Consider the following 16672-nt stretch of genomic DNA (forward strand, 5'->3'; position numbering starts at 1 on the left):
CGCTATGTCTGGCGCCAACCCAACACCTCTCATCACCCCGAGAACACCATCCCCCCAGTGAAGCATGGTGGTGGCAGCATCATGCTGTGGGGATGTTTTTCATCGGCAGGGACTGGGAAACTGGTCAGAATTGAAGGAATGATGGATGACGCTAAATACAGGGAAATTCTTGAGGGAAACCTGTTTCAGTCTTCCAGAGATTTGAGACTGGGACGGAGGTTCACCTTCCAGCAGGACAATGACCCTAAGCATACTGCTAAAGCAACACTCGAGTGGTTAAAGGGGAAACATTTAAATGTCTTGGAGTCCAATTGAGAATCTGTGGTATGACTTAAAGATTGCTGTACACCAGCGGAACCCATCCAACTTGAAGGAGCTGGAGCAGTTTTTCCTTGAAGAATGGGCAAAAATCCCAGTGGCTAGATGTGCCAAGTTTATAGAGACATACCCCAAGAGACTTGCATCTGTAATTGCTGCAAAAGGTGGCTCTACAAAGTATTGACTTTGGGTGGGTGAATAGTTATGCACGCTCAAGTTTTCTGTTTATTTCTTGTTTGTTTCACAAGAAAACATATTTTGCACCTTCAAAGTGGTAGGCATGTTTTGTAAATCAAATGATACAAACACCCAAAAAATCAATTTTAATTCCAGGTTGTAAGGCAACAAAATAGGAAAAATGCCAAGGGGGGTGAATACTTTCGAAGCAAAAAATGTTTTTAATCTATTTTAGAATAAGGCTGTAATGTAACAAAATGTGGAAAAAGTGAAGGGGTCTGAATAGTTTCCGAATGCACTGTATTAGATCAATACAATGGAATGGAATGCAAACTCAAGTTTGTTCAAAGAGCTAAAAAAAAACATAACCCTGACATTATTCCCAAAAGTACCAACGATAGGCTAGGTCAGTGTTTCCCAATCCTGGTCCTGGGGACCCAAATGTTCACCCCACACATTTTAGTTTTTGCCCTAGCACTAACACAACTGATTAAACTAATCAAAGACTTGATGATGAGCTGATTAGTTGAATGAAGTGTGTTAGTGCTAGGGCAAAACAACAAACATGTGTACCGCTTTGGGTCCCTAGGATCAGGATTCAGGAAAACTGGGCTAGATGTACACCGGATAATTGTACTGTAATACTCTACCATTCCTTCATCTAGTTCAAAGCACCACCCACTCTGAGTTCAAAGGCTATACCACTCTGCTTTTAAAGGGTAGAACAGAATATAGTGCACTTGGTACTGTACCTTCGTCCTAGAGAACACCTTTACAGAAATTAACTTACGGCAGCCAGAGACTTGAAGTGACGTGACACATGATTTGATAATATTTTACTGTCATGTTTCAGTGGTATTTATCTGTTAATACTCATTATTTAAGTGGTAAGGATACTGATACTTTTACATAATTAAACATACTTTACCTACCTGCTAGTGAATGGTGAATAGTGTGCTTTTATCAATGTTCCCCAAATTACATTTAACACAAACTGTAGTTATTGTAAGTATTGTAAGGATATTGTAAGGTAAATATCAGGTAAGTAGTAGTGGACTGTAAATTAAAGTGTAACACATGATTGTCTCTCTTGGCCTATACAGTATGTAAACTTCAGTCCTGAAATTAGTTTTGACTGAAGCAGTGGTCCATCGTTTGACCGCAGTTGTGGTCAGTATTTCCCAGCAAATGGAGCCAAAGGCCACGTAGTACGGTTCACACAGTGGACCGGGAATGTACTGTAGTGATAAGGTTTCTCCAGAGACATGTCCACATAGACACACACACGCGCATGCACACAGACGCGCACACAGACACAGACACACACACACACACACACACACACACACACACACACACACACACACACACAGTCATGCACGCACGCACTTACAAACACGTCTCTCATGACATCTATAGTTCTTCAAAGTAAGCCACTCTGGTCTTGGTGCTCTGTAGAGTTAGCTGTAAGAGAAAAATACATTTATTAGATCTCCAAAACACCATAAACACCTGACCAGGACCAGTTCTACTACACCAGTGAGTTCACACATGAAATAACAGTTGGACAGGGTCTTCTATACTAGAAGTGACTTGTTAGCTGGCAATGTGGCTGTTTGTGAGGTGACGTTATCCACCTAGGATAATGCTTTTGCATGTACCACCTCACTTCTTGACAGTCTGTGTGTCTGTGTATTTACATTCAGCATTCTGACGGGACACGTTGATGTTGATGCCATTGTTTGTTTGTTATTCTGATAGAATCTTGACAATATTATGAAGGAACGCTGACACTTATTGAATCCTGACTTAATCTAGACACTTGTTTTCTCCTGGTTCTTTTTGTTGAACACAAGTCTCAAAGTTAAAAAGACGTTATGGGGAGAACAAAGCGAAGAGAGAGCGTTGTCGTCTTGCAGGAGACATTAATGGGCATGATTTCCTTGGCCTGTCAAATACACAGCTCTGACTGTGATCTAAGGGAGTCACGATGACTGACATGTCTTTCTAGTATACCTCTGCTATTTATTTTAAAACCGTCTCAGAAGTTTGGGAGAGTACCTCAAGGCACAATGCCTCTCCCCCATGTGACCTACTTTTTGTGTGTATGTACTGTAAATTGTAAAGTATTTTGTCTGTAATGTCTTTTTCGTTATGTGTCGGACCCCAGTAAGACTAGCTGTCGCCATTGGCGTCGGCTAATGGGGATCCTAATCAAATTTAAATAAAAAATATCAGAGAGGGAGCAGCAAGTGGTGGAGGTTAGAAGGACTATGGGATGAATCCAAAGTTGAGATTTGTGCACATACTGTAACAACAATTTCGGAACAAATATCCCATTGACATCAATGCGTGATTCACAGAAAAGTTTAGAGTTATGCCACCTTATCTTAAGTTAGGATTGTTGATGGACAAAGCAATCGTATCCCCATCTATAGCAGGTGCTGCAGTAGATCAGTGGCCAGGCAGGTCAGACAGTGGAAATGAGCCTGATGGAAGATCAATGTTGAGCTAGAGCGCTGTGTTAATTATTTTTTCCATCCTAACTCAAATTAAGTGGTGATGGATTAATTTGGGCTTCTGGCTCTCTCTCTCTCTCTGCCCCCCATCCATCCATCCATCCATCCATCCATCCATCCATCTCTCTCTCGCTCTCTCTCTCTCCCCCACTCACCTCCACAAACTAAAACCTAATTCAGTCAGGTAAAACGGAAAAAATAAATATATATATCATGTCTCCCATTAACCTAATGTAGCAGGCGTAAAATAAATGCCTGAGTGGGATGCCCCGCATTCTGGTCATGGCGAGAGAGAAAAACTGTCGGGGGAGGTTCTCTTCTGCAATGTTCAACCAATCCAGTAAATGTGGAGGAGGAGTTAATATGGATATTCCGGATGGAAACAACTTCAGACAGCAAGCTAGGCAAGAACTTCATCTCGAAGAAAGACAGGCCCTATCAATAGACAGGCACTATCAATAGACAGGCACTATCAATAGACAGGCCCTATCAATAGACAGGCACTATCAATAGACAGGCCCTATCAATAGACAGGCCCTATCAATAGACAGGCCCTATCAATAGACAGGCCCTATCAATAGACAGGCCCTATCAATAGACAGGCCCTATCAATAGACAGGCCCTATCAATAGACAGGCACTATCAATAGACAGGCCCTATCAATAGACAGGCCCTATCAATAGACAGGCCCTATCAATAGACAGGCCCTATCAATAGACAGGCACAATCAATAGACAGGCCCTATCAATAGACAGGCCCTATCAATAGACAGGCCCTATCAATAGACAGGCACTATCAATAGACAGGCCCTATCAATAGACAGGCACTATCAATAGACAGGCCCTATCAATAGACAGGCCCTATCAATAGACAGGCCTTATCAATAGACAGGCCCTATCAATAGACAGGCCCTATCAATAGACAGGCCCTATCTATAGGCATCTGCTATATGTTTCACCGGGGACAGTAAACAGCGAGGTGCACGTCCAAAAGCGGAAGTCGCGTCACAGGCTCTCTTCTTTTCCCCCTGAAAACCAGCTGTTTCCAGTTTCTATCAACCCCGCTAAGGGTGGTCATCCATGTAAGTAAACAGAGGGGACTGCCAGCTTAAATACTAGAGTGGGGAGTTGGAAAGCATTATTGTTGGTGCTAGACTGTTGGCTAAATCTGTAGACACGGGTGTTCAAGCGCACCAAAATATACAATATGAGGGAGAGAAATGGATTTGCACAGTCTGTGTTTACCATCTTCTTATTTTACACCAGGCAGGTAGCCAAGCTTATAGACTAGCTGGCCACAGGCCTGACAGGGTAGTGTGTGTGTGTGTGTGTGTGTGTGTATGTGGGTTGGTTCTTCTATCCTTGCGGGGACCTAAAATCCCCAAATGTCCCCACAAGGATAGTAAAACAAGGAAAATTCTCCCTCGTGGGGACATTTCCCACGTCCCCATGAGGACAAAGGCTATTTTAAGCTTAGGGGTTATGGTTAGGTTTGTAATTAAGGTTAGGGTTTGGGTTACGGGTTAAGGTTAGGGTTATGGTAAGGTTAGGTTTAGGTTTAGGAGTTAGGTTTAGGGTTTGGGTTACGGGTTAAGGTTAGGGTTATGGTAAGGTTAGGTTTAGGGGTTAGCGAAAATAGGATTTTGAATGGACATTAATTTTAGGTCCCCACGAGGATAGAAGAACATAATGCGAGTGTGTGTGTGTGTCACCATATTGTATTTTCCATCATGCTGATATTAATACCGATACTTACAACAAGCCATTTTGCAAAAAGATAATATTTGTTTTAAGAGTGTTGAAGAGTAAGTATGCCTTGTTGAGCCAGTTAATATACTCTAAAGGTTAATCAATAAACAATCAATAAAGATGATTATCTATTCAATCACGACACAGTCCATAGCTGTGCACCAGCCTAAGGAAATCAACGTAATCTTTACCTCCTACCTACTCTTCCCAAACCCACCCTGTGAAGTTCATCATAATTTATTGAATTTGTAGCCGAATAAACTGCATGGTTTCCCCAGTCGTAGTGGGAGGACCACACACGATATCATCGCGTGACTCCCAAGTTTACTTCGATATGATGGTTATTATATCGATATTTGCGCATAAATGTGTTTTCACCGCCATTTCTCGCATTATTAATTTTACAGACACAAAAAGATCCCACCATGCCGAACGAACAAATTGTCTGTCGGCATTTATAAAATTGTTTCCATCACAGCTGTCGTGATTTTTTTATACGGTATGACGTTACTTGTATAAAAACTGTGGATGGAAACGTGGATAGTGATATGTATTTCCTGCAACTATCTGAAGAGGTAACAACAATTCCCTGTGTCTGTGTATGTGCAGTACTTTGTGTAGCCGTTAGCGATGATGCTAATGACATTTCTTCTGGTAGATGGAAAGGCTTTCCCAAAAACGTTCTCAATTAAATGTTAACTACAAAGTAGACTATGCTTACCTGGCAGAATGATATCATGATTATTTTCATCAACAACAGCCTCTTGCTAGGTGCTGCACTGGAGTTAAAGGGTAACTACACCCAAAAAGAACATTTTCTAAAATTGTTCCCAGACCTCAAAAGTGGTCTCCTGATGTGGTTTAAGCATTGTTGTAGACTTAGAACATCCAATTTAGTTGTTTTTCTATTAAATAAGTGTGATTTTGAGAGCGAGAATCAGAAAATTTGGAGGGAAACTGAAACCTAGAAAAACAAAACGGAGAAAACGGAATTTGGGGAAAAACTTAATCAGGCAAAAAATATAATTGATTTTATAAACCAGCGGTCCCTGTCGCCTCCGGGCCTCAATCCCTTTCCTCCCTTACCCTCTCTGCCTCCTTTCCTCTCTCCTCCCACCTCTCCCCTCCTCCCTTCTCTCCTCAACCCCTTTGCACCCTTTCCTCTCTCCTCCCACCTCTCCCCTCCTCCCCTCTCTCCTCAACCCCTCTGCACCATTTCCTCTCTCCTCCCACCTCTCCCCTCCTCCCCTCTCTCCTCAACCCCTCTGCACCCTTTCCTCTCTCCTCCCACCTCTCCCCTCCTCCCTTCTCTCCTCAACCCCTCTGCACCCTTTCCTCTCTCCTCCCACCTCCCACCTCTCCCCTCCTCCCTTCTCTCCTCAACCCCTCTGCACCCTTTCCTCTCTCCTCTCCCCTCCTCCCCTCTCTCCTCAACCCCTCTGCACCCTTTCCTCTCTCCTCCCACCTCTCCCCTCCTCCCTTCTCTCCTCAACCCCTCTGCACCCTTTCCTCTCTCCTCCCACCTCTCCCCTCCTCCCCTCCCTTCTCTCCTCAACCCCTCTGCACCCTTTCCTCTCTCCTCCCACCTCTCCCCTCCTCCCTTCTCTCCTCAACCCCTCTGCACCCTTTCCTCTCTCCTCCCACCTCTCCCCTCCTCCCCTCCTCCCCTCTCTCCTCAACCCCTCTGCACCCTTTCCTCTCTCCTCCCACCTCTCCCCTCCTCCCTTCTCTCCTCAACCCCTCTGCACCCTTTCCTCTCTCCTCTCCCCTCCTCCCTTCTCTCCTCAACCCCTCTGCACCCTTTCCTCTCTCCTCCCACCTCTCCCCTCCTCCCTTCTCTCCTCAACCCCTCTGCCTCCTTTCCTCTCTCCTCCCACCTCTCCCCTCCTCCCTTCTCTCCTCAACCCCTCTGCACCCTTTCCTCTCTCCTCTCCCCTCCTCCCCTCTCTCCTCAACCCCTCTGCACCCTTTCCTCTCTCCTCCCACCTCTCCCCTCCTCCCCTCTCTCCTCAACCCCTCTGCACCCTTTCCTCTCTCCTCCCACCTCTCCCCTCCTCCCTTCTCTCCTCAACCCCTCTGCACCCTTTCCTCTCTCCTCCCACCTCTCCCCTCCTCCCCTCCCTTCTCTCCTCAACCCCTCTGCACCCTTTCCTCTCTCCTCTCCCCTCCTCCCCTCTCTCCTCAACCCCTCTGCACCCTTTCCTCTCTCCTCCCACCTCTCCCCTCCTCCCTTCTCTCCTCAACCCCTCTGCACCCTTTCCTCTCTCCTCCCACCTCTCCCCTCCTCCCCTCCCTTCTCTCCTCAACCCCTCTGCACCCTTTCCTCTCTCCTCCCACCTCTCCCCTCCTCCCTTCTCTCCTCAACCCCTCTGCACCCTTTCCTCTCTCCTCCCACCTCTCCCCTCCTCCCCTCCCTTCTCTCCTCAACCCCTCTGCACCCTTTCCTCTCTCCTCCCACCTCTCCCCTCCTCCCTTCTCTCCTCAACCCCTCTGCACCCTTTCCTCTCTCCTCCTCACTCCCCCGCAGCCTCCCCCTCTTTTTCTCAGGGTAACCACACAGACACAGACATACCACAGAGCCACACTGCAATGGCAGTGCAGTCTCATCCCCCAACACAAAGAGTATTGCTCACTGCCCCCAGTTCAATTAAACAAACACAGTGACTAAGCCCAGCTAAAGCTCAGAACACCCAAGGTGCTCCCATCCATTCCAATGACTGATCGCAGGGCTAAAATCAATTAGTGCTACTCTAACAAGTTTATTTTACACACAGAGACAGAAGAAGGGGTGGCAGGGGGAGGGAGAGGCGTTTTGTATGGATGTGCCAAAGCTCACATTTCACCTCAATGGTTTTAAGGATTTAGCGAAGAATCTGGGGGTTGTAGATAACGGTTCAGGTTGTGAGCTTAATTTGTTAATTCCTCTTGATGATAGCAGAATAAGTCTTCTCTATGTGAAAGTAGTTAGACGGTTATGTTTGATATGCAAGTCTGTGGTGTGTGAGTGGTAGGCTATATGAGGTGTGTGGGAGCAATGTGTAAGGAGTCATGTGAGAAGTGTGTATGACGATTGTTTGTGTGAGATAGACCAATGTATGTGTCATCGACACTGGATAAGTTAACGACAGACAGCACTATATGGAGTACCTTTTTGAAGTTGCTGTGCTTGCTGGTGCCTTTCTTAGTGTTGTGTGTTTATGACGATTGTGTAAGACGTAATCCTGTGTGTGTGTGTGTGTGTGTGTGTGTGTGTGTGTGTGTGTGTGTGTGTGTGTGTGTGTGTGTGTGCGCGCCTGTCTGAGGAGTTATAGGGCTTACCTTTTTGAAGTTACTGTGCTTGCTGGTTCCCTTCTCAGTGTTCTCGTTGTGGAGTATATCCAGAGGTGTCTCTCGCTCCTTCAGCTTCAGAGACTCTATCTCTGTCTTCAGCTCGTTCAGCTGCTCCTGAAGGTGCTTACTCTTCTCCATGTACTCCACCCTGAGAGGACCACAGAAATATGAACGACAATCCTCCACCTGGGTCATACAGGCCGAAACAGGAAAGCATTATCTGAACTTAAGAATAACAAACATTCTTTATCGTTTTCTGTTCCACAATGCTTTTAAATAGTTTTGCTACGGTGTGCCCTAATGAATACAATCCTGACCTCCACAGATGAAAATTGTTGAGTTATTAATCTTACCATGTGACAAGCAGTCATTTTGATTCACGAATATGACATAAAAAGGGTTGTAAAAACTTGAATAGCTGCTTGAATTTCATTGATTAACATAAAGTGATAGATACTTAAACAAGATGATAGTGATACAACATGTCTACATCATTTTTTTCAGAACTTGAACATCATGAACTAGTACCATCTGTGCCACATCTTTACAAACAATTAACAATCTAGTGACATTTCTGTACACTATAATATCCATTAATGATGAAATGAGTGCTTCTGACTGGAATGCTTCAACATTGTACCACCATGAGTCACGGTCCATGACATTTCCGTGCTCGACGCATGATAGAGCACACGGGACATGTCTCATTCGGATGCTGTGGTGTACTGTACGTGTGTACAATCAATCAATGATCTAATTGGATGAAGTCAGGCGGCGGGACAGAGAGAGTGGCTAGTGAGTGACTCACTTTTCCGTCTTGAGAGATGGGGAGAATCAGACAGGGAGTAGGAGACAGCGACAGAGCAAGAGCAGGAGATACGGTTGACAAAGACGGAGACAGGCAGTCCAAGAAGGAGGGGGAGAAAGAGAGGGACGGAGAGGGGAAAATGACAGGTGAATACAGGACATAGAGGGAAGGTTACAGTAGAGAAAGTACATCTGATTGGATGAAGTCAGGCAGAAAGAGAGCCAGTGATGAAGTCAGGCAGAAAGAGAGCTAGCTCCTCGAGATAGGGGAGAAGCGAGAGAGAAAGAGGGACAGGGACGAATAGAACAGAGACGGAAAGAGGGACATGTCTGTAATAGTGGTGTACATCTGATTGTTAATGCAGCAGCAGGATGAAGCGAGATGGTCAGTCACTCACGTATCCTTCTCGAAAGAGGAGAGAAAAGAGAGAGAGTGATGGAGAGAGAAAGAGAAGGATGAGAAGGCAGAGGCAGAGAGAGCGAGGTGGTCAGTCACTCACTTCTCCTTCTCAATCTCCATGGAGAGGCGCTTCATGTCTGTGTCTTTGAAGTCGAAGCTCAGGTTCTCTCTGCTGAAGCTCAGGTCTGGAGGCATCGCATCGCCTGGGACGGCCGAGGGCTGGGAGGAGGAGAGAAAGAGAGAGGAGGGAGAGGGGGTGGGGAGGAGGGGGGAGGTAAGGAGACGGGAAATAAAAGAAAATGAGAGAGAGGGATAGTGAGTAGCAGCAGAAGAGAGTGACAGAGAGAGAGGGAGGGAGTGACAGATTCAGATGAATACTTTGATATGAGCGCAGACACACATAACACACTTCCCGAATGATGACGGAGGCAAAATACCCCAGAATGCATTAGCCACGTGTGTACATCTAGTCCGTGTGGATCAGAGCTGCAGTAATGTACAATATAATAGCTGTTGAATGACTTATTTTATTAGGATCCCCATTAGCTGAAACCAATGGCGACAGCTAGTCTTACTGGGGTCCGACACATAACGAAAAAGACATTACAGACAAAATACTTTCCAATTTGCATACATAAACAAACTATGTAGTGTAGGGCTGTCCCAGACAAAAAAATATATTCATTCGACAAATCGATTGGTCAATATTTTAAAACGTGTATTTTTCCATATATAGACACATCCTATGTGTTTTAGTCAAATAAATGATATGCCCTGAGCTTGTCTGATGCTTTAAGCAAAACGTTTGATGAAATAATTTTTTATTTTTTTTATTTCACCTTTATTTAACCAGGTAAACCAGTTGAGAACAAGTTCTCATTTACAACTGCGACCTGGCCAAGATAAAGCAAAGCAAAGCAGTGCGATAAAAACAACAACAGAGTTACATATGGGGTAAAACAAAACAAAGTCAAAAATACAACAGAAATACATATAATATACAGTGTGCAAATTTAGCAAGTTATGGAGGTAAGGCAATAAAATAGGCTATAGTGCAAAATAATTACAATTTAGTATTAACACTGGAATGATGTGCAAGAGATGATGTGCAAATAGAGATACTGGGGTACAAATGAGCAAAATAAATAACAATATAGGGATGAGGTAGTTGGGCGGGCTAATTTCAGATGGGCTGTGTACAGGTGCAGTGATCGGTAAGGTGCTCTGACAACTGATGCTTAAAGTTAGTGAGGGAGATAAGTGTCTCCAGCTTCAGAGATTTTTGCAATTTGTTCCAGTCATTGGCAGCAGAGAACTGGAAGGAATTGCGGCCAAAGGAGGTGTTGGCTTTGGGGATGACCAGTGAGATATACCCGCTGGAGCGCAGACTACGGGTGGGTGTTGCTATGGTGACCAATGAGCTAAGATAAGGCGGGGATTTGCCTAGCAGTGATTTATAGATGGCCTGGAGCCAGTGGGTTTGGCGACGAATATGTAGTGAGGACCAGCCAACAAGAGCGTACAGGTCACAGTGGTGGGTATTATATGGGGCTTTGGAGACAAAACGGATGGCACTGTGATAGACAACATCCAATTTGCTGAGTAGAGTGTTGGAGGCTATTTTGTAAATGACATCGCCGAAGTCAAGGATCGGTAGGATAGTCAGTTTTACGAATGAAAGTTTTGATGAAATAATGAAGACACAAATGACTAGAACGGGTCCGAACGCAATTGATTTGATTGTGCCGGGCCTGGCTCAGACTTGCTGCTCCGTGTAAAGAAAAGACAGCGAGTGACTGTGTGACTAGCACCCGTTGTCTCTCTCTCCTCCCTGCTGCAGAGACCACCATAGAACATCAACAGCGTGTATCACGCTGTCCGTGTTGCTGAAGCTGCAACATAATTACAGCCATTTCTGACTGAAAAGTTACTGTAAGTATTGAAATATAGGCCTAAGTAAGTTACGGTATTAAGACTAAACAGGATGTGCTCTTAGGCCTGCAGCTCGATGGTGGTTATCCCAGGCTGCTATACTAAGCCTACTAATGATAATGACATTACTTATTACATTTAACAGTTATGCTATTGATTATAGACTTAATTAAGTTGGGGTTTCCTCTCTCCTCACTTTTCTTAGACAATTAAGGCAAAGGCTGTTTTCTCGTCTCCTAACTCTGCTGCTGCCACCGCCGCATTGTTCTCAACAGCAATATGCTGGTTAACTTTGCTATTATGCACATAGCAACATGGTCTAGGAAAAGGCGCCAATTCAACAGCGCACTGATGTGTTTCAGATCCACAGACAGCAACCACTGTCCAACACGGGAGAAAGCGCATTTGTTATAAAATAATACATGTTTTATTTGTGTTGTACCATTGTTCTTAGATAACCATATAACCATTTGCAATTTCAGTAGCACATGTCTTAGACTGATGGACTGTGCCATCACCACAGCCTCCACAATGGATCAGTCCACTCAGACAGGCGCGAATCAGACAGGTGTTTTGTACACCATGATTATTTTTTTATATATTTTTTGCTACTTGCTCAACTAAAGAAATATCGGTCGACCAACAGCCTATCGACCAAACAATCGACCAGTCGACTAAATGAGGTCAGCCTAGTAAACACAACAAGTAGGTCACATGGAGGAGAGGCATTGTGCCGTGAGGTGTTGCTTTATTTGTCTTTTTAAACCAGGTTTTCTGTTCACTTGTGCTATATAAGATGGAAGGGAGTTCCATACAATCATGGCTCTGTATAATACTGTACGTTTTCTTGAATTTGTTCTGGACCTGAGGACTGTGAAAAGACCCCAGGTGGCATGTCTAGTGGCAAGTGTGTGTGTGTCAGTGCTGTGTGTAAGTTGACTATGCAAACAATTTGAAATGTCAAACACATTAATGTTTCTTATAAAAACAAGAAGTGATGCGTCAGTCTTTCCTCAACTCTTAGCCAAGTGAGACTGGCATGCATATTATTGATATTAGTCCTTTGATTACAATGAAGAGCAAAACGTGCCCCTCAGTTCTGGGCCAGCTGCAGCTTAACTAGTCCTTCTTTGTAGCACTTGGCCATATGACAATAATCAAGATAAGATTAAACTAGAGCCTGCAGGACTTGCTTTGTGGAGTGTGGTGTCAAAAAAGCAGAGCATCTCTTTATCACGGAGAGACCTCTCCCCATCTTTACAACCATTTAATCAATATGTTTTGTCCATGACAGTTTACAATCTAAGATAACACCAAGTAATTTAGTCTCCTCAACTTGCTCAACAGGCACACCATTCATTACCAGATTCAGCTGAGGTCTAGAACTTAGGGAATGATTTGTACCAAATACAACGCTCTTAGTTTTAGAGATGTTCAGGACCATCTTATTACTGGCCACCCATTCTAAAACTGAATGGATGATGTGTGAACAGTATTGATGAGGCATATCTTCCAAATGCAATATTGTCTCACAGTACACATACAGGCCAACAATATGGGTAATTTAATTACCCAGGATGTTTAAAAAGAAACCTGTTGAGTTGAAATGATAGCCCACAATAGCTTACATTGCACATCCGGGGCTGTATTTGGGTCTTTCCATAAACTAGGGTACCAGTGAGCATTTCTTGTAGTGGGTAACTGTTTGGAGCTGTTACAAAGTCATTAGTAATAATTTGCCATTTGTTTGTTAAGTCAAATGACACCGCTGGTCCTGCTCACACTGCCCTACCCTATGCTTTGACTTCTTTCTCCCCTCTCTCTCCAGATGAAATCTTGCGACTTGTGACGGCCGGCCGCCCAACAACCTGCCCGCTTGACCCTATCCCCTCCTCTCTTCTCCAGACCATTTCCGGAGACCTTCTCCCTTACCTCACCTCGCTCATCAACTCATCCTTGACCGCTGGCTATGTCCCTTCCATCTTCAAGAGAGCGAGAGTTGCACCCCTTCTCAAAAAACCTACACTCGATCCCTCCGATGTCAACAACTACAGACCAGTATCCCTTCTTTCTTTTCTCTCCAAAACTCTTGAGCGTGCCGTCTTTAGCCAACTCTCTTGCTATCTCTCTCAGAATGACCTTCTTGATCCAAACCAGTCAGGTTTCAAGACTGGTCATTCAACTGAGACTGCTCTTCTCTGTGTCACAGAGGCTCTCCGCACTGCTAAAGCTAACTCTCTCTCCTCTGCTCTCGTCCTTCTAGACCTATCTGCTGCCTTTGATACTGTGAACCATCAGATCCTCCTCTCCACCCTCTCCGAGTGGGCATTTCCGGGGCGGCTCACTCATGGATTGCGTCCTACCTGACAGGTCGCTCCTACCAGGTGGCGTGGCGAGAATCTGTCTCCGCACCATGTGCTCTCACCACTGGTGTCCCCCAGGGCTCAGTTCTAGGCCCTCTCCTATTCTTGCTATACACCAAGTCACTTGGCTCTGTCATATCCTCACATGGCCTCTCCTATCATTGCTACGCAGACGACACACAATTAATCTTCTCCTTTCCCCCTTCTGATAACCAGGTGGCGAATCGCATCTCTGCATGTCTGGCAGACATATCAGTGTGGATGACGGATCACCACCTCAAGCTGAACCTCGGCAAGACGGAGCTGCTCTTCCTCCCGGGGAAGGACTGCCCGTTCCATGATCTCGCCATCACGGTTGACAACTCCGTTGTGTTCTCCTCCCAGAGTGCAAAGAGCCTTGGCGTGACCCTGGACAACACCCTGTCGTTCTCCGCTAACATCAAGGCGGTGACCCGATCCTGTAGGTTCATGCTCTACAACATTCGCAGAGTACGACCCTGCCTTACACAGGAAGCGGCACAGGTCCTAATCCAGGCACTTGTCATCTCCCGTCTGGATTACTACAACTCGCTGTTGACTGGGCTCCCTGCCTGTGCCATTAAACCCCTACAACTCATCCAGAACGCCGCAGCCCATCTGGTGTTCAACCTTCCCAAGTTCTCTCACGTCACCCCGCTCCTCCGCACACTCCACTGGCTTCCAGTTGAAGCTCGCATCTGCTACAAGACCATGGTGCTTGCCTACGGAGCTGTGAGGGGAACGGCACCTCCGTACCTTCAGGCTCTGATCAGTCCCTACACCCAAACGAGGGCATTGCGTTCATCCACCTCTGGCCTGCTGGCCCCCCTACCTCTGCGGAAGCACAGTTCCCGCTCAGCCCAGTCAAAACTGTTCGCTGCTCTGGCACCCCAATGGTGGAACAATCTCCCTCACGACGCCAGGACAGCGGAGTCACTCACCACCTTCCGGAGACACTTGAAACCCCACCTCTTTAAGGAATACCTGGGATAGGATAAAGTAATCCTTCTACCCCCCCTTACCCCACCCCAAAAAAAAAAAAAATAGAATATTGTAAAGTGGTTGTCCCACTGGCTATCATAAGGTGAATGCACCAATTTGTAAGTCGCTCTGGATAAGAGCGTTTGCTAAATGACGAAAATGTCAATGTAAAATGTTACCATGTGAATACATTAAGATATAAAGGGGGAACATAGATACATTCAATATAATTAATGAGTTGAATCAAAACCCTTTCTCATGCTTGGAGTCTTCACAGAATTGGCAAAAATCATGTGACATAAAACACTACCTTTCTTTCCTTACATTTATGATACTGTTGTTTGTCGTTATACCATATACTAAGCATTTAACAATTGAATTACACATTGAACTTGATCCTGTAAAATTACTGGATATTGCTGTCGGACACTTTTTGTATGGAGATCTCGGAAGTACACTGTAACCTCGTAACATTTCGTATCTCCCTATGTTACGGTGTGAAAACAGTTTTCATGGGCACACATATCCAAAATAATGTCTGAGATTGCAAAATCGAATGCTTCTAACAGAAAAAGCAACTTGTGATTAATAAAATGATTAATAAAACTAAAATCCACACTGTCATTAACAGGGTCCTTCAATAATTATCCACAATAGCTGTTTGACGCGCATTTGATGCCTAGCTGTTTAGTTACGAGAGAACGTTATCACACTACTTCAGCTGATTCAGGAAAGGATTTTCTGAATGACAATCAAGTGATAACGAGCTTGTGTGATGCCGCACGCGATTGAACAACAGCCAAAGTGCGGGAATTAATGTTGATCTCAAGGGTTGACAGAATGTTTTTGTGTCTATGTTGTTACGGGGGTCAGGATAAATAGCCTGTCTATTCTGAGGATTCTTGTAGCCTAGCAGTCTGTTTGACTTATGGCAGATATGTTACATTGAGAAGATAAAGTGTCAAGTTCATGAGTGAAAGGGATGGGCGATGGAACGTTAGCTGACTTGTGATGGGACAGTGTGTTAGGTAGAGCCATCATCATGCGCAACATGAGTGCCATGCGCATACAAAACATTTATTTCTAAAGGCTTTCCCAAAAAACGGTCCCAATTAAATGTTGACTGCAATTAAAGAATACCTGGAAGAATGATATCATAATGGTATCAATTGGGTGGGTGTTAGTTTGTTTTGCAAACTCTCCCATCACATGTCTAGTAGCCAACAAACACCCTAGTCAAACACAACAGTCAACTGCAAGGTGTGCCGTTGAATTAAAGGAGAACTACAGCAAGTTTTGCAATGTGAACAGTTGAATTAAAGGGGAACTACACCAATTATATATTTTTTCTTTACTCAAAAAAGTGGTCTACTGATGTGGTTTAAGCATTGTTGCGTATAAAGTGATTTTGAGAGGGAAAACCTGATTATTATTTTTTTTAAGTTTTCCATAGGCCTACTTGTCATCCTTTATTTATGGTCAATTGACATGAGTCATCTCTGAGGTTAGTTCCTGGCAACAGTTGATCCACGTCTCCTCCAGATTATGTTATCCGGTGTGTGACCTGTGTAGGACACAGGGCCTGTTTGTGCGACCACTGTTGCTGGTAGGGCTGACCCCAATTAGTCGACTGGTTGATTGTTTGGTCGTTAGGCTATTGGTCGACCGAGATTGGTTTAGTCGAGCAGTAACAAATATATATATTTCCGCTCATCTCAGTGAACTAATCCATTGCGGAGGCCTAGACTAAAAGCCAATGTATGCTTGATCCAAAAATGCTCCGTACCGCATCTGCATAGCGCCGCATTGACATTATTGGTTGACGGTAGGTGGTACCGGCGGTACATGCTGTAGAAAACACAAACTAACTTCCTTGACAACAGCTCTGCGCTGCTCCGCGAAGCGCAAGATGTCTGAATGCCCTGACTTCTGCTGAGGCCGTATCACCGTAAATGCTGCATGGCCAATGCAGACGTCGGATTGACCATGCAGCGCCCAGATGCACAATGTACTTCTTCCTACAGAATGCGCTCTCTCCCGCCAATTTGTGCACATTCTTTGTTTCATAACTTAATTGTG

At 44.9% G+C, this 16672-nt stretch overlaps 1 protein-coding gene across 2 annotated transcripts in view; it reads right to left on the minus strand.

The window, feature by feature from the left end:
- Positions 1-1314: 1314 nt before the first annotated feature.
- Positions 1315-16672, minus strand: part of nf2a (NF2, moesin-ezrin-radixin like (MERLIN) tumor suppressor a) — a 59434-nt gene continuing 44076 nt past the window's right edge. For both annotated transcript variants that reach the window (XM_084177327.1, XM_084177328.1), the window contains 3 exons: positions 9400-9518; positions 8081-8240; positions 1315-1959 (listed from right to left, as the gene is read on the minus strand). In XM_084177327.1, coding sequence (XP_084033453.1) covers positions 1909-1959; positions 8081-8240; positions 9400-9518 — 330 coding nt within the window. In that variant the 3' untranslated portion in view covers positions 1315-1908. The remainder of the gene's footprint in view (positions 1960-8080; positions 8241-9399; positions 9519-16672) is intronic.

The sequence above is a fragment of the Coregonus lavaretus genome, assembly GCF_964263955.1.
Source record: "Coregonus lavaretus genome assembly, chromosome: 14".
Taxonomy (NCBI): domain Eukaryota; kingdom Metazoa; phylum Chordata; class Actinopteri; order Salmoniformes; family Salmonidae; genus Coregonus; species Coregonus lavaretus.